Raw genomic sequence first — 18,019 nt, forward strand, 5'->3', positions numbered from 1 at the left:
ATGTATTTTTTTTTTTTTTATTATTTTTCAGAATCGATCTTTTTTTCTCTTTAAACTACAAACTTAATCAATCAAAGAAAGCAGAACAACTGCCACGAAGAACATGTCAGTGACGGTAAGTATACGATTACACACGAATAACGACGATAGATTATACTAACTAATAATTCAGCTACACACCAAGACCGGGCCCATAAAGATTGAGCTAATTTTGAAGAACGAAGCTCAAGCAAAACATGTCCAAAATTTCTTAAGACATTGTGCCAAAGGGTCATATAATGATAACAAAATCTTGAGATTCATTCCCAAGTTTATATTACAAAGTGGGGATCCTTCTAATTCTGGAAAAGAGTCCAATCCTGCCGATGTCAACCATCCCATAGATAAGCTTGTTAAGTCGCATGAACTTCGAATTAGTGAAGAGCCTGCCTTTGAAATTAAAAGAGGGTCAGTTTTGACGGTGAATAATCTAGATATGGTTGATAAATTAGGATCACAATTCTTCATCTGTCTTTCGGACGAGTACAAGAGTTCATTGATTGAAGAAGAAAGGTATACTGTGATCGGAAACGTTATTGATGGACTCGAAGCAGTTGAAACAATCGAAAAGGATCCTGAACTTAATAATGAAGAAAAAATGAAGAAGAATGGTAAACTAAGAGGAAAATGGAAAAAAGAAACTTGGATAAATGAAGTTGAGATTCATAATAATCCATTTGCAGTTAGTTAGCTTTTGAATTCAGTCAAATTCTCCCAAATTACCCAAGATCTCAGCAAAATCCTTTATTGTAACGGAAGATCCACTTTTGATTTTATAAAAGTCGTAATTAGACATATTACCATTGGGGTCTGTGGAACAACATCCCAACATGTCTATCAAGAATGAGTCACCTAAAGAGTATTTCCCATTACTTTCATAATCTAAATTGAGAGATGTTTTAATATTTTTCAAATCAGGTAAGGTCAACTTATACGATAAAATGCTTTGCTCGTTCAATTCGGAGTCCAGATGGGAAGCATTTATAAATAGCTTCCAACTTTCATAGATAGTTTGATAAAAATCCCTGAATTTCAAAAGTTTGTCAGTAATCTTGATTAACTTATCGATATCCACAATATCCAAGATAGTTGAGACATCATCGATGTTGCTGCTAATGGTTACGTTTTTGATCAACTGCATGGTTATATACTGCTTATGATTTGTAGAATCGAATTGCTCGATATCTTGCATATGTTCATAGTAATAATCAATACATAAATTTATGTCTTGACAGAAACAAGACGGTATTTGTAAAACACTGAAAAGTTCAGGCAATTTAACAAGATTGAGATCCGGATTCTCAATCGTTAAAGACCCATACGCCTCTAATATTTCATCTTCATACTCTGGGTTTATTGAGTTGAACAGCTCTGATTTACCAAACTGGCGTTGTTTAGATCTCTTGGACATGTCCTTTTCATTTGGAAAGAAGAAGGGTATATTATATCAGGCTTCTTCCAGATTTTTGAGCACTTGAAAAAAATTGGAAAATCTCCAGCCAAACGCTTATCTAACAATTGAGAATATGGAACCATCTATTAAGACTACTTTGGCCAATATAACCAACCATATAGCAGACTCTTGCTGTCAAGTCTATTTCAAGAATGAGTACGAACAGCCTTCAGGAAGCTTCAAGCTTCGAGGAATAGGTCATTTGATTAGCAAATCCTTGGACAAGGCTAAAAGCGAAAACAAACCGGTTCGAGTATTTTCATCAAGCGGTGGGAATGCTGGTCTAGCAGCCGCTTATGCTGCACAGCTGTTGGGTGCTAAATGTTGTGTTGTGCTTCCTAAAGTCAGCAGTCAAGCCGTGATTGACAAATTAAAGGGATTGGATGCCGAAGTTATTGTCCAAGGGGAACATTGGGGTCAGGCCGACGACTACTTGAGAACAGAGGTAATGGGAAACTTGGATGATTCAGTATATCCGGTGTACTGTCATCCTTTTGAACACGAACTCATTTGGGAGGGCCACGGAGTCATGATTGACGAAATCACTACCCAATTATCCCCACTTGAGTTATCTCGAGTTAAAGGAGTAATCTGTAGTGTTGGAGGAGGTGGATTATACAATGGAATTGTTGCTGGATTGGAAAGAAACCAAAATTTATCCAAAGTTCCAGTGTTAGCAGTCGAAACTAAACAAGCACCTACTTTCACCGAAGCCATAAGTGCCAATAAAGTTGTTAATTTAACCAAAGTGAAGACCTTAGCTACCTCGTTAGCTTCTCCTTACATCTCCGAAAAATCACTCCGTAATTATAAGGCTCATAAAACCCACGTTGAATTATTAGATGATAAAGATGCCCTCGCCGGTACTATCAAGTTTTACGATACTTTCCATCTGCTTATCGAACCTGCTTGTGGAGTTGCTATTAACGTAGCCTTAGACAAACAGTTCTTACTCGAAAAGGCTTTCGGTTCCTTATCAAAAGATGACATTGTTATTGTCATTGTCTGTGGAGGTTCTTCTACATCCTTGGAAGCTCTCAACGAGTACCGCAAGCTCATATGACCCGACCAATGTTATCAGTTTTATAGAATCTTATATAATTGTCTATAAAATAGATATATTTATGTATTCAATAGATATATTTATGTATTCAATAGATATATTTATGTATTCAATAGATATATTTATGTATTCAATAGATATATTTATGTATTCAATAGATATATTTATGTATTCAATAGATATATTTATGTATTCAATAGATATATTTATGTATTCAATAGATATATTTATCATATGAAAGATCTCAACCCTCAAAAACAAAAAAAAAAAATGAATGCTCACGTAGAAAAGTACGATAAATGGCAATTTTGGTAAGAGTTACAACTTTTTTATGTCAGACTTCTTCTATTTGCTAAACTTTGAGGATTCCATTGATCATTCGGATAAAGACCATAGCAAAGTAGAAGCAGAGCCGTTTTCGATATAAGATAACCAAAACTTACCCCGAACAAGAACTGCTAAAGTAAGATCTGGGTTCCCCCACAAATGTCTAGGTTAAACTCAAACTCAAACTCCAACGGTTGGCTTCCCTTATGGAATTCAAAAGTACGTGCACTGAGCTTAAGCGAACCTGACGAAAACAGCTCATTGAAAGAAAGGTCTAAGTCTCCCATTTTAGATAGTTCAAGGTCAAGTTCAAAAAAACGAAGCTATTCTGGCAACCCCTCTTTAAATCCTAAGTCTTCGACAAACTCGTTAGTATCAATGACAGCAGGTAACTGGTTGGGCTGGTCGAGCAAGCTGGGAAGACTCGAGTATGATGAGGGCAATAGACAGCAGCTTCAAGATAACGAAGATGCCGTAGAGGAAGATGATTATGCTGAAGATAGAGATGATTATACTCCAGACGATAATGGCGATGAAATTGATGATCATGTTGGACAAGATCGTAAGAAGAGTTCGTCTACTTGGAGCTTTTGGAATAGTGCTAACAAAGATCAGGACTTAAATGACTCTTCCGGTGATAATAATAACAATGATAAGAAAAATTCTAAGAAGGATTCACTAACTAGTATATCCAATACTATTCTCAATTCTACCCCTTCAATTCCAAGTAAACAGGATATTTTGAACTCTAGTACTAATAAAAATACAAAAGTTGATAAAGCAAATTTGAATGAGGAAAATGAAGACGATGCTGTTTTATACAAGCCTCATGACAAACCTAATCAATTTAAGCAAATTAATACTCATAGAAATGAAGATTTGAAACAAAATGTCATAGTTCCAGATTGGAGTAATTGTCTTCCCAATCAATCTTCTGCAAGCTCATCAACTAACTCTATTACAAGTAGTATATTTGGTAATAGCTCTACAACAAATAGCAATGGCCCGCAAACTTCTAAAAGTGATTTGAAAAATTGGAGAAATATTCTCACCCAATTATCTACCAGGTTAGGTTTTAATTCACAGTCATTGACAGGCGTTACTCAAGGAGATAACATTTCAGATTTGAACGACACCTCAAAAGAAAAAGTAGAAAAAGAATTCAATTTACTATACGAGAAAACTTATAAGTTATATGGAAGATCTTTGGCCAAGTTACCTCCTCATAAAAGAGCTTGTTTACCTAACTATAATAAGTCCTACACAACTGGTTACTATGAAGATGATCAAGAACATGAGAGTCAACAAACTTATAGGTACCCTCAACAAACTCAGCTAGAGGAAGATGCTGAAGATCCTAACTCTATTTCAATCACCAATGATCCAATGGGGAATTTGTTAATCAATCATAAACCTTCAAGATCTTCTCAAAACAGACCTAATATATCACCTTCAGATATTATTTCACAAAAGACTGGACCATTACGTAAAATAAAAAAGATTTTGATTATAGGTGTTCACGGGTTCTTCCCAACCAAAATGATAAGACCACTTATTGGATCACCGAAAGGTACTTCGTTGAAATTTGCAAATGAGGCTGAAAAATCAGTTATTCGATATTGCATCGAAAACAACTTAATCAATGATAGTGATTCAAATGATATTAGTATTCAAAAAATTGCTTTAGAAAAAGAAGGCAAAATTTTTGATCGAGTTGAATTCTTCAAAGAAATTTTAATCAAATGGCAAAAAGAATTAAATGAAGCTGATTTCATTTTCATGGCATCACATTCTCAAGGGTGTGTAGTATCAATTATGTTATTAGCAAACTTGATAAAAATGGGGATCTTAAAAGATCCGATTAAGAAAAGAATTGGGATCTTAGGAATGGCCGGTATTAATAATGGACCGTTTTATGGTGTTGATAAGTCATTTTTCATGAAGGCTTACTCAGCGATTGAACACGAATCTATGATTGAACTATTTGAACTAACAAAATTCGAAAGTGAACAGTCATTGGTTTATAAAGAATCAATTCAAATAATCATCAATGCTAATGTGAAAATATGCTTTATCGGATCTATAAATGATCAGTTAGTACCCCTCTACTCGGCACTAGCATCTCATGTTTTCCATCCCAATATATACCGAGCTTGTTATATTGATCATTCATCCCAAACCCCAAAATTCATTCAGAAATTAGTTTCATTATGTTGTCATTTACAAAATATTGGTTACTTTGACAGTAATGTTTTAAAAGAACTAAGCTTGGTATTGGCAGGCCCATTGACCGGTGGTGGTCACTCCAAGATTTATAATGACGGGAAAGTTTACGATATGGGGTTGAAATTTGTATTAGACACAGATGATATCGTTATTCCTCCTACTTTTACATCTACATTCCCCAGTAAAGATTTACCAATAGCTACTCCTACCAGATCAAGTGGTCAAAACAACGGTTTTGTCACTAGTGGTATTGGCACATATGGGGGGTTTGATGCTTCAGAAGGAATCGAAGAAATTGTCAGAATCCCCATAACTAATCAAGTATATATCAAAGAGTACAATATTGGAAAAATAGGTACGAATCCTTTCTTGCTTCCGTGGTGCTTAAGAGGCTTACTCTTCAATATTGAAAAAAATTGGCCAAATAACAATAAACTCATCAGTGTTGAAAATGCCCGAGACTTTGGTAAAAACGGGTACGATGAGATTAACGAATTGTATCAGCTGTTTGACAATTGGAAACCTGACAGTAAGATCCTAAAAGATCTTAAATTCAGATTAAATGGTATCAGAGCTAGCAAATTATAACAACTAGATACCTGGCATTAGACGACTTTCAATTCTCTACTTATTTATTTTAAATTACTACAACTTACAAATATTAATTCGCTTTATTAACTCTAGATTCATGACTGTTCGTTTAAGCTTCCCACTCACTAACATTTTCTTTGTGACTGTGCTGTAAGTTCTCTTCAATTTCACATCTTGATGCTCTTGTAGGTTTTGGGCTTTTTCGCTCAGTTCATTTTGGTCTCACCAAAAAGAGCAATATCATACACTGTGAAAAATCATAAACAAAACATTGCAGAAGGAAAAACGAGTTTTATCAGAGATACACCTTTTATTCATAAGTCATTCTTTGGATTCTCTCCAGATGATATCCAAATATTCCCTTTATTAAAGCAATTTTCCTTACAATTATCTTTTTCGTTATATATTTTGTGTTTTTCTGCTCTTTCCAAATTTTTTTTCTTCGTTTTCCTAGTTTATACTTATTAAAAGTCTACTTGACAAAAAGTCCGTTATTGATTTCAATTTGGGTTGAATCCAAGCTATTACTATGTCATATGCATTCACTCGGGGTGTCGACTTGAACACCAAGCTGCTTGAAAATACGGATCAAGATGGGTCTTCCCATTTAGAAAAAGCTTTGGATCTGAAAAACGAGTCAATGAACCCTTTATCAAGGGACCTAATCGATGATCCAAGTACAGAACCACACAAGGCACAACCTAAACAAGTAAAATCTGAAGCAAAACCCTTGAGTGCTACTACGTCGGACTATGATCAAAAACCACCCACAAGCGAAGTCTTGGAAGAAGAAAGTTGCTCGCAGGCAAGTATACCACCTCAGCAAGTTATAGATGAAACGATACTACAAAAGCTTTTGAAGAATGACTTGACTAGATTGAAATTGGAACAAGATTTACCAAATAGTAACATAGAGACTATAGTACAATTCGTACATGATAATTTCCACAGATTAGACTGGACAATACCTGAATTATACAGGGTAGCTGACTTTTGGTGTGAACAAAATACAAATATTCAAAACATTGAAAGGGAATTACCGTTGAGGGACCACCAACAAATAAAAAATGCCTTGGTTTCTTTAGGTAGCTTATTCGAAGGTGAGCCAAAATCTTATTTTTCCCCAAAGCAAATTGCAGAATATTTCACTATATTTGAAAATCAACTCTTCACTCGTAAGAGTCTTGAAAATGTATACCCAAACACATCTTTGGAAGACATTCAGGAAAGAATCCTGAAATTTCCAAGACACAAAATAGCTGAATGGTCTAAACAAGAGATCAAAGTTCTTTTAACTTTACTGCATCAAAATCTGCCAATTGATGATATCCTTTCTGCTTTGATCTTCCGATCGAAAGATGAGTGTCAATCTATGCTTGAAAGCCTCCAGCCTTGGGACACTAACTTACCACTTGGTGCTCATTTACTTAATGAAATAATTTATCTACTGGACCAATCATTATCTTCTCAGGAGATTCTTCATTTTTTAGAAAACGAAATCACCGATTCTAAATTGAAAAATACAATAATGTCCGTCCAGAGACACCTCGGGCCATGGAGCCCAGAGGAAGATGAAAAGTTTTTGGACCAGATAATAGATGAATACCCTCAAAGACTAACTCATACAGGCAAGAGTAAGAAAAGGTCTACACTCCAATGTTTCATTAGATATTGGAAATTGATTGTAAAACCCTCGAGGCTAGCAAAAAGGCCCATGCAAGAAAAAGTTCGTGAAATGAAAATTGAACAATTCAAGCGAGAACCCTTCTCAATGCCCAATGATTTTGAATCACAATATCTTAATACTTTGAGCTTTTGCTCTTCATTTTGCTTGACATTAGATTTTTGCGAGATATTTTTTCCTTCAGTTGAACAATCTACTCTAAAAACAGATATCAAATTAAATAATTTGAGAGTGGACATTGACTTTCTTCCAGAAGAGATAATCTTTTTCGAAAACGCCATTAAGGACAATCTATCAAATGAATTTGTTTGCAATCAACTTTTTTATCATAACAGGGACTTAGTGATTGAGAAACTAAACCATACAAAAGCAAGAATAGAGCGTAAAACTTCATTCAAGAATCCTTTGTCTCAATTAATTTATGAAGCTAAATGGATCTCTGCAACTGACACCGGCTCTCGTAGACGTACTCGAGATAAAAGTGCTTCTTATGAACTCCGGAAGTTAGAAGAATTAGAGTTAAAAGCAAAAGAAGAACCAACCACGAAGAAACAAAAAGTTTTTACCGAAGAAGAAAATAAAATAAGAGAAGAGAAAGCATTAGCCAGGAGAAAACAAAAGGCCCAAAGGGAGGCTGAACTTCTTGAGAAAAGGAGACTTCAAAAGGAGAAGAGACTCTTACAATTGAATGATCCGAATTATAAACCAAAGCCAAAAATCAAATCAAAACTTCATCTAGATCAAATACTTGAAGACGCAGCTTATTTTCAAAGTGTGACAGGTAACGGGAAGCTAATCAAAGATGGTGACAAAAGACAGAGGCGACAAGCAACACATTACATTCCTGAGTTCAAAAACAGAACAGAAATAAAGCGTGTCCAAAAACGTTTGGCTGCCCAAAGGGATCGTGTCGATAAATCTAAAAAATCGAAAGTCACTAAAAAAAGACCCTATAAATCTAGAAGAACATTGAAATCGGAAACCCCGACGTCCAATGAAAACTCAGAGGAGGAGGAAGAAGAAGATTTCAAAGAAACGTTGGATCAAGCTTTGAATGATTCATCGATTGAAGATGAAGACGATGCCGACGAAGTAAGCCCCTACGACCCAACTGATATTCTTCATGATTCTCAAGTTCCATTCAATGGTAGAAGGTTTTTTGTTGATCAAGTCTATAACACCAAATCCTATCTTCCCAGATTGTCATTTGAAATGAACGAGTCTGGTCTGACTGACTCTTTTGCGGATCTGGGAGCTGCAATACCACTAACCAATGATGTCGGTGAAAAAATCATTGAAACCCACATCAAGAATTACAGAAATTATCCAGGATCTTTTCCTCCAGCCATTTTAGACGGAAGTGGAAGTACTAAAGTCAATAAAGATAACAGAGTGAGAATAAGATTTCTTCTTTATCCTCAATACTCAGAGCTGTTTATTCTTGCAGAACCGAAAAGTAATGAGCTTGACCCTATATTCGAATTGCAGAAAATTTTTCAAATTCATTACGCCTTATATTTTTCGTATTCTGAACCAATAAGAGATATAATCTATAATGATTTCTGTATTGCCATTGAAACTGCTGTCGAGGAAGATAATTTCAGTAAATTTATGTTTATCATTGATTCGTGGAACACTTTAATGTTGGAATTATGTCCCACAGAAAGCAAGTGTGACAAAAGTATAGACATAAATGCAAGCCTAAGAAAGTATATTAAGGGACCTCGTGAAACTTCAAAGGAAAATATCCAACTAGAAACATTCATCAAAGAAGTCATGGCAGAAAGAAGCATTAACAGCTCAGATGATGTCAAACAGGAAGAACTGAACCCTTACAGACGTCCCTCAGTTCTCACTCCTCCAACAGAAGACGAAAGAGATCATGAAAATATCACATTTGACAGTGAGTATGGCCCAAAGAATCCCTCAAAAATGAATCAAATAGATGACAAGAACTTGAAAGAACCAGAGCTCGCTTCAACTCAAGAAAAAATGAATTCAGTAAATGCTAATAAAAAGGAACCCATTTGCAAAAAGTCGGACGATAAAATGAAAAAGCTAGAAATGCAAGATTCTGATATACGAAACCTATCACCAGTTCTTACTAGTGATGACAATTTGGATAGCAATTGGGAAGGCTCTGAACAAACTTTGAAGAGCTCTCCTTTTGCGGTTAAGTTTTTTGAGAATCTTAAATCAATGACAAGCATTTCAAGATTTTGCTTGCAGCAGTTACTTTTAAGAGCTTATACCAGAATTGTTTCTCCTGATTCCCGAAAGCTTAGATCCTACAAGGCATTTACGGCTGAGGTGTATGGTGAACTTCTTCCTTCATTTGTCAGTGAGGTCTTAACTAAAGTCAACCTTCTTCCGTCTCAAAAGTTTTATGACTTGGGTTCTGGAGTGGGAAATACAACATTTCAAGCAGCCCTTGAATTCGGTGCTAAGTTTAGCGGAGGTTGTGAACTAATGCCTCATGCCTCCATATTAACAGAAAGACAACATAATTTTTTGAATAAGCAAATGGCAGTACTCGGATTAAAAAAGTTACCATTAGAATTCTCTTTACTGCAAAGTTTTGTTGACAATAAGAAAGTTCGAGAACAAGCCACTGATTGCGACATACTTATTGTTAATAACTATTTATTCGACTTTCCATTAAACGTTGAAGTAGGTAAGCTACTTTACGGCTTAAAACCAGGTACAAAAATTATCTCTTTGAGAAATTTTATTCCTCCAAGATATAAGGCAAGTTTGGATAGAACGGTTTTTGACTATTTAAGTGTTGAAAAGCATGAAATGAGTGATTTTTTATCTGTCAGTTGGACAGCTAACAAGGTTCCTTATTACATATCGACCGTGGAAGATCATGTACGTCCTGAATTTTTATAAATTTTCAAGACTTAAAACTGTAGTATAATAGATTGGTCCTTTCAATGGTCTTAAATATTCTTTGTACAATATATATCAATTCTATTAAATATAGAATGACATTAATTTATTAATCTTTAGTTCACTATACAAATACATTATTATACAAAATGTTACTGAAGAATTGTCTATTATACTTTAACTTTCTTAGTATTATTTTCTTCTTTTAAAGATTCGTTAGAACGCTTAATACCAGTATCAAGTGAGCCATTAGTGGTTAAAGTTTTCATATCCCCATCAAGAGGTGGTGAAAAAGCAGACGAGGGAATTGGAGTAGCTCCGGTAATAGAAGAAGGTTCGACAGAACCAGCACGAGTACTTGAATTAGAGTTATTACCATTGATTTGTTTTGTCTTTCCTCTTTTACTCTGAGGTCCTTCATATTCCCTACTAAGAGCCAATAATAAAGTATTTACTCTTCTACCAATTTCTTGTGCAGTCCTTGAAGTAATGTACCAATCAAATTTGAAAAGATCACTATTGCTTATTTCTTCTTTAATTTTTTCCATTAAATTTTCACTAAAGAGACCAAATTTATAAACGCATAATAAAATGAAGCGGTCTTCCAATTTTGAATATATTCTTTTTGAATTATTTGGAGGATATTGTATTTTTAAATCTTCCAAAGGATCTTTAAGTGTTTCAACTTTATGAGCAAGAATTTTTTGTTGATTGATTAATCTAGCTAATTTTTTTTCACTAGCCTCTATTTGAGATAAATATTTTTCATAACCTTCAATAAGTTTGTATGAGGACCAGAATTTTTTCAGATATCTTTCAACTTCTGTAGAATCTTTATTTCCCATTGCTTTCGAAATCTTAGCATATTCATCTCTTCCATATTTAGCAGATGCGTGAATGAAATTTGTAAAATCTCTTCTAGTCCAATTATGGAAGCTCTGTTCTAGTAATTTATTTTTCAACTCTGTTTCTTCTTCTGTCAAAGGAACAACCTCATTAACTTTCTTTTGTTCTTGATCTCGCTTCTGTTCTCTTGAAATATCTTCTTTATATTCCTCAGCTAAAAATTCTTCGTCACTATCACCAAATTCGTCAAGTGAATATTTATAGCCAATTTCTTTTTTGTATGCTAATTGTTCACGTTCCAATAATTCTTTTAAACCTTCTGGGAAAAACTGATGATCTTGACCAGTATAAACTTTTGGTTGTTTTATTTTACTTTGATTTGTTTTATCTCTTGATGGTTTCCCGGTTGAAGTTGCTTGTTTTAAGACATCTTTATAATAATTATCAATTGAATAAGTTTGTTCTTTCCTTTCTCTTTTAGAAGGATTAATCCAAGAGAATCCCAAATTACCAGATGATGATTTTTTGGCAAAATTATGACCATTCCATTCATAAGCTGAAGCATCTGAAGTGAAATTTTGTAAATCATCTAAACCTAATTTATTAAATTTAGCATTGAGAGTAGCAGTTTTCTCCCGACCTCTTTCCAAAATTTTATCAATATCTTCGTCTAACATATTTGATTGATCAGATTGTGATTGGAAAACTTTTTCAGCACCATGTTGAATCATTCCTAATAAATCATCTTTAGAATTACCAACACTATTATTATTATTCATTTGTCTACCTTGTTGAATAACTAATTGATCTAATCTTAATTTTTGAGCAGCTCTTTCTAAAACTTTTTCTTCAATTGCATTTTCAGTAATAAATCTGAAAACCTGAACTTGTTTCTTTTGACCAATTCTATGAGCTCTATCCATTGCTTGTAGATCAGCTTGAGGATTCCAATCAGAATCATACAAGATAACAATATCAGCACTTGTTAAATTAATACCTAAACCACCAGCTCTAGTGGTTAATAAAAACACAAATTTATCAGAATCAGGAGCATTATATTGATCAATTGCTTCAATTCTATCTTCATGAGATGTGGAGCCATCAATTCTACAATAATTGTAATCTCTGAAATAACAATAATCTTCCAAAATATCTAATAATCTTGACATTTGAGAAAAAATAAGGACCCTTGAACCATTTGCTTTAAATTTTTTCAACATTTTATCCAATATAATCATTTTACCAGAATTAAATACCAAATGTTCATCAGTGGTATATGGAGGACCAGGTTCTGCACCATCGAATAAATAAGGATGATTACAACACTTTCTTAATTGCATAACAATATTTAATAATCTAGTTTTACCTTCTCTTTTACCAACCACACCATTGACTGCATCTATATCTTTTTCTAATAAACGTTTATACCAAGTAATTTGCATATTTGTCATACCGGTATAAACATTGATTTCAATTTTTGGTAATAATGATTTTTCAACATCCGATTTAACTCTACGTAAAAGAAAAGGAGTTAAAACTTGATGAAGTTGTTGAACAACTTTATCTTGTTTTTCTTGTTTTACATCTTCCGACTCATCAACATCTATAGCATCTTTCGAATTACCACCTTGACTTTCGAACCATTCATCAAACATTTCAGAATCACCAAACACATCGGGTAATAAAAAATTAAGTAGAGCCCATAATTCATGTAAATTATTTTGTAAAGGAGTACCGGTAATCAATAATCTATTTTTTGAATAAAATAAACGGACAATTTGTGATAAAGAACTACCTTCATTTTTAATTCTATGAGCTTCATCAACTATAAGATGTTCCCATCTAAATTTTTTCAATTGGGATTTTTCACGTATAACCATTTCAAAAGAAGTAACCAAAACATCAAAATCTGCAGTCAATAAACGTTTATTTATTAATTCTGCTCTTTCTTCTTTATTACCTTGTAAAACAACAACATTTACATCGGGAGTCCATTTTTGAAATTCTCTTCTCCAATTGTCCAAGGTTGATTTTGGAACAATTACAATAAAAGGGCCATCTATACTTTTAATATATCTTAAATAACCAAGAAAACTAATTGTTTGTAAAGTTTTACCCAATCCCATTTCATCAGCCACCAAAAAACCATTTATTCCATTTTCATATAGAGAAACCATCCAATTTAAACCTTGGATTTGATAAGGTCTTAATTCACCGTGTATATACCCAGGACTTTCTGAAAATTCAGTTATAGTAGGAGTATCTTCTTCATCTTGTAATAATTCTGCATCTTCTTCCTTTTCAGTTTTCCTTCTCTTTTTATTATTCTTCTTTCTGGACTTGGAATTTCTTGAAGGTTGATTGAAAGACACTTCATTATCGATTTGCTTAATAAGATTTTTGAAATTTTTATCTTTAGAAACATTCAAATCAATAAAATATCGAAATAGATCGGATAACCCCAAAAGGTATTTGAATCGTTTGGTCGAATTATCAACATCTTGGCTTCTGGCAGTGTGTGGATCAGTATCAAGTATAAACCGTTTACGTCTTTCTGCCTTGGTTTCTGTTTCAAATCTATGTTTGGTTTCAAGTTGTGATTGAGTTTCTGGGGTGCTATCTTCCCCAGTCAAATCTATCATCTTCCAAAAGATTCAATCACGGCTATATATCGGCGTTATTCACTACTGCTCGGTGTACTTTCGTTGGCTATTCTATTCGCTTGTTGTCAGTGTGTTGTGTTTTTTTCCCGCCCACTGCTTTAGCTGTCTTTTTATATACTTTAGTGATTTCTCTCAAATTGCAGCCTTTGTGGAAACAAAATTGAAGTATAGTAACCGTTGATGTCACGCAGCGTACTAGTAATTGATCTTTTCCAAATGAAACACTGGATTGATGTAAAACTATGCAATACTTGAAGAAGAACAAGGAGTAGGAAAAAAAAAAAACTGAAAGAAAAAAAGTAGGATGAAGTGAATATTACAAAACTGAAAAAACAAAAAAAAAACGAAAAAAGAAAGAAAATTATAATGCAAAAATTAAACGCGATATGATCTAAAAGGAAACTGTACGGATGTTTTTATTCGACTACTTAACTACATTACCGTTGATTAACCCCCAGTCCAAGGGGTTTAGGTGGTTCAGTTGGAGCCATTCGTTGCATTTCTTGAAGACATTCAGGTCGAAAAAGCCACGGTGGGCAGACAAGGGCGAAGGGTGGACCGATTTGATGACCATGAATTTTTGGGAAAGAAGGTTGCCAAATTTGCCAACTCTTTTTTGGGCCGGGGACCCCCAGGCCATAATGACAAAGCCGGAGGACTTTTCCTTGGTGAAGTAGTTGATTGCGGTTTTGATGATTTCTTCGGTGAAGGTTTCCCATCCTTGGTTGGCGTGACTATTTGCTTTATGGGCCTCAACGGTTAGCACTGCATTAAGCATGAGAATCCCCTTTTCTGCCCAATTGGTTAGGTCGCCGCTTTTTGGGATTTCAAAGTTGGGGAAGTCGATCTTCAATGCTTTGTAGATGTTGACCAAGGATGGAGGAGGCTTGGTTGGGTTGAGAACTGAAAAGGCCAATCCATGGGCTTGGTTGTGATTGTGATATGGATCCTGGCCGAGTATAAGACACTTGATCTTGGGCAATGGGGTGTAATGAGACCAGGAATACACCTTATTGGAAGGAGGGAAGATGGTTTTACCGGATCGAGACTCAAGGGCTAGAAATTTCTTTAGTTTGAGAAAGTATGGTTTTGTAAGTTCTTTATGAAGAAATACGAGCCATGTTATATGTAAGGTGTGGATTTCTAGTTGTAGTAATTGTTTTTCTTCGGCATTGAGTGAAGCTACCCATTCTTCTTTATTGAAATTATGTTTTTTACAAAAGTCGGTATAGTCGTCTTCTGTTGGCTCATCCGAGGCAACTTTTTCGTTTGATGTTTTAATTGGTATTGGTTCTTCTTCTTTGGATCCATCTTGAGTTGTTGCAGCACTTTCCGCTACTTCAACCTTTTCTTTCAATACAGCACCAGCTTCGGATCGTTCAATCTTGGTGTCAGTACGTTCAATCTTACTCTTTTTAGCAGCAGGTTTTGACATTTGGAAAAAATCAGTAATGAGCATCCCCTTCTTTGAATCGCCCGACCCTATCTTTCTTTTAACTGGTCCGGTTGTCATTTTCGGTCTTTCAAGCAACTTCCAATGAAGGATTAAAACATCAACAAAAAACTACTCCAAAAAGTGAAAAAAAAAAAGAACAAAAAAAAAATTGTATACGCGTCTTGCGGATTACACCCGTGCCCTTTACATTTTATATGGCAGTATAAGAAAAATCTATTAAATTAATTTATTAAAATAATTTGGTGAAGTAGTAAGGATATTCAAAATCTTTTCTCAAGAATATGCTTGTCATGCAGCTGTAGAGTAAATACAATACCATGACATTGATAAGAATAAGTAAAAATTTTTGGGATTCGGTGCTAATTTTTCGATTGGGACCAACTTTATAATTACCCAACCAAATCATAGAGACCAAACTGAATGCAAGCAGTAAATAATTCAGGGCCACCATAATGGTTTCAATACCGAACTGATAATAGATCCCCCCACTGATGTATATGACTTCCCCCTTTTCATTTTTAGCGATAAATGGAACTTTCTCCATGACTGAGAAAGAATAGCCACAAGTGAATAACAGGGCTAGAAATAGAGTTAATGCAATGTATATTTTCTTTTTCGATACATTGTTGGTAAGTATGCTAGGCCCTTTCTTTTTAATTAAGATGATAATTGAGAAAGTGATTGAAAAAGTTTTGATAAATTTGAGCGATTGATTTTCAGGCCTGATATAAATACGTTTAGATACTGTGGTCGATATGAAATCAGCAAATTGCAAAACTTGTTCATCGTGGGTACCTAAAGGTACTTTCCATTCGATTCTAGGTTGTCTTAAAATTGCAAAAGGATCTTTTTCATCTTCTAATTCATGAATTTGCTGTAATACATCTTCATTATTACTTGGAGGTATTAGCCAAATATGAGGAATTCTTTTTATTTCCAAATACTTAAATATATCAGCATTAGAACGATCAATTATATCAACATTGGCGAAAAATAAGAAATTGGACATCCCGTAATCTTCAAACCAGTAATTGGAAACTTTCCGAACAACTTTATCGAACGAATGACACAGATCACAGCCATGTTGCGGATCTGTCGATGTTATATATAAGAGGGTATAGTATTCCCGGTGTCCTGATAATAATGATAAGTCCGAATTTGAAATTGGGATGATATGGTCCGGATATACAAAGGATTGACTAGTCAAGGTATATTCTTTTGGTAAATCAGCAAGCGCTGAAACACATTGTAATAATAAGAATGCCCAATAGAATAAAATCATCATATACTATTGGGTCGATGGCAATGGTCCTTAAAGATTTAAGAAGATGAATTGGTGAAACTCAAAACATGGAAAAAAGAGAAGAACGTTGATGAACCTAGACCCGCACACCACACATAAAAAACATCACCTACTTGTGACAAGAATATAATATATTAACAATCTATAAAATGCAATTAGTCTTCGTGAGTAGTGAAGTCATTTTCTTCATCTTTGTTTATGATCAAAAATCCAATGGTGACGATAAGAGCACCACATAAATAGGTATAATTTACGACAAAACCTTTTATGAACCAATCACCAACCATAGCCAAAGGAATAGTTAAAGAAAGTCCCACAGTGACAGTTAAAGGACTGGTTAATAAGACAGCTTTGCACCAGCAGAAATCAGATATGAATGTAATGACGGCATTTATCAAAATCAATCCAACAACCCGAGAAGAAGGAGGTAATTGAAAATGTTCTAAATTAGTAAAGTGAAGTATAATTATAAATGGCCAAATGAAAATAAGACAGAATACACCAACAAAACCGAAGAACAAATGAGTATTCAAGTTACGCTCGAGACTTGGATTGTTTGGAACCATTATTTTAAATTTTAATAAAATTGTATAAATTCCGTAAATCAAGGCACCTAAAAGGGCCAATAAATTCCCCCATATTACCAAATAATGGCTGGATAAAACAGGAGGGTTATTTGTATTTGAAGAAGAATCGACTCTAGTCACTATAACAACACCAATAAAACTTAAAATGATACCAATAATTTTTTGAGAATTAATTTTTTCAATCGAACATAAGTATCCAATAATTAAGGTGAAAAATGATGCAGTTGACAGTAAAATGGTTTGCAGAGCAACAGAAGTATAGGATAACGATGCGTTAGTAACCAAATTAGCACCAAACCATAAAATTACAAATTGCAATGAGAGTTTACAAGTCTCATAGATATTAATTTGTTCAGGTTCATTTTTGGTCATTGTACTTGCCAAATCATCGTTAGATCCATAATCAGCACGAAGTTCTGTTTGCTCTTCTTCGTTTGCTTCCTCTAATGAAGGCGATGCTAAATGGTTCAAGCGAATCTGGTGATAATCGTATTTCATTCGACTAACAAATTCTTGAATTGATAATCCTTCATATCTAAAGTATGGAATTAGGTAAAAGCAAAAGCAGCTAGTATTGATATATGTTATCAAAAACGGTTTTCTATAAATATCCGACTCCAATAAGTCATTAACCAAAAATGACGAAAGCACCCAAAAGATAACTACCGAAATCAAGTTCACCAATCCAAAAACCCATTTCTGTCTCGAGCTAAGCAAATGGTCCGGTGTCACAAATGACAGGAGAAAATCTGCCATGTAAGTCCCTAGGTTCATTACCCTAGCCATCCTGTATCGTTCACGTTATAATTGTCTCGAGGATTGACCTTTCTCTCTGAATACCTGGTTTAACCATTCACCGTTGAGTTCCTTACGAGGTTTCCACGACCAA

The 18,019-nt window shown here is 34.4% G+C and overlaps 8 protein-coding genes across 8 annotated transcripts; 3 read left to right on the forward strand and 5 right to left on the reverse strand.

Annotated features, from left to right (window-relative positions):
* Nucleotides 1-81: 81 nt before the first annotated feature.
* On the forward strand, nt 82-906 carry HYPBUDRAFT_165721 (cyclophilin-like protein). The gene is made up of 2 exons (XM_020222716.1): nt 82-115; nt 173-906. Exons 1-2 carry the CDS (start codon nt 104-106, stop codon nt 728-730), a joined length of 570 nt encoding a protein of 189 aa, XP_020078104.1. The 5' UTR covers nt 82-103; the 3' UTR covers nt 731-906.
* Nucleotides 740-1,450, reverse strand: HYPBUDRAFT_106081 (uncharacterized protein; the record flags this gene model as incomplete). The annotated part of the gene is made up of 1 exon (XM_020218458.1): nt 740-1,450. The coding sequence occupies one exon, from the start codon at nt 1,448-1,450 to the stop codon at nt 740-742; it is 711 nt and encodes a 236-aa protein (XP_020078105.1).
* Nucleotides 1,451-1,565: 115 nt separating this feature from the next.
* On the forward strand, nt 1,566-5,799 carry HYPBUDRAFT_10448 (uncharacterized protein; the record flags this gene model as incomplete). The annotated part of the gene is made up of 2 exons (XM_020218347.1): nt 1,566-2,536; nt 3,050-5,799. The coding sequence occupies 2 exons, from the start codon at nt 1,566-1,568 to the stop codon at nt 5,694-5,696; spliced, it is 3,618 nt and encodes a 1,205-aa protein (XP_020078106.1). The 3' UTR covers nt 5,697-5,799.
* Nucleotides 5,800-6,050: 251 nt separating this feature from the next.
* On the forward strand, nt 6,051-10,275 carry DOT1 (histone methyltransferase; the record flags this gene model as incomplete). The annotated part of the gene is made up of 1 exon (XM_020218348.1): nt 6,051-10,275. Exon 1 carries the CDS (start codon nt 6,229-6,231, stop codon nt 10,273-10,275), a length of 4,047 nt encoding a protein of 1,348 aa, XP_020078107.1. The 5' UTR covers nt 6,051-6,228.
* A 114-nt stretch (nt 10,276-10,389) lies between these two features.
* Nucleotides 10,390-13,944, reverse strand: ISW2 (DNA translocase). The gene has a single exon (XM_020222509.1). It carries the CDS (start codon nt 13,761-13,763, stop codon nt 10,446-10,448), a length of 3,318 nt encoding a protein of 1,105 aa, XP_020078108.1. The 5' UTR covers nt 13,764-13,944; the 3' UTR covers nt 10,390-10,445.
* A 220-nt stretch (nt 13,945-14,164) lies between these two features.
* HYPBUDRAFT_152251 (uracil-DNA glycosylase) lies at nt 14,165-15,314 on the reverse strand (the record flags this gene model as incomplete). Its single annotated transcript, XM_020220918.1, has 1 exon — nt 14,165-15,314. A coding segment is annotated over exon 1 (1,085 nt), but the record flags the coding sequence as incomplete, so codon positions are not given.
* Nucleotides 15,315-15,469: 155 nt separating this feature from the next.
* HYPBUDRAFT_105868 (dolichyl-diphosphooligosaccharide--protein glycotransferase) lies at nt 15,470-16,522 on the reverse strand (the record flags this gene model as incomplete). The annotated part of the gene is made up of 1 exon (XM_020218446.1): nt 15,470-16,522. One exon carries the CDS (start codon nt 16,520-16,522, stop codon nt 15,470-15,472), a length of 1,053 nt encoding a protein of 350 aa, XP_020078110.1.
* A 176-nt stretch (nt 16,523-16,698) lies between these two features.
* On the reverse strand, nt 16,699-18,012 carry HYPBUDRAFT_10452 (uncharacterized protein; the record flags this gene model as incomplete). The annotated part of the gene is made up of 1 exon (XM_020218352.1): nt 16,699-18,012. Exon 1 carries the CDS (start codon nt 17,914-17,916, stop codon nt 16,699-16,701), a length of 1,218 nt encoding a protein of 405 aa, XP_020078111.1. The 5' UTR covers nt 17,917-18,012.
* Between the last annotated feature and the right edge of the window lie 7 nt (nt 18,013-18,019).

The sequence above is a fragment of the Hyphopichia burtonii genome, assembly GCF_001661395.1.
Source record: "Hyphopichia burtonii NRRL Y-1933 unplaced genomic scaffold HYPBUscaffold_2, whole genome shotgun sequence".
NCBI lineage: Eukaryota > Fungi > Ascomycota > Pichiomycetes > Serinales > Debaryomycetaceae > Hyphopichia > Hyphopichia burtonii.

Bases quoted from the DNA above. Each gene is read 5' to 3' on its own strand.
- ISW2 (XM_020222509.1), bottom strand. From the start codon at position 13,763: ATGATAGATTTGACTGGGGAAGATAGCACCCCAGAAACTCAATCACAA.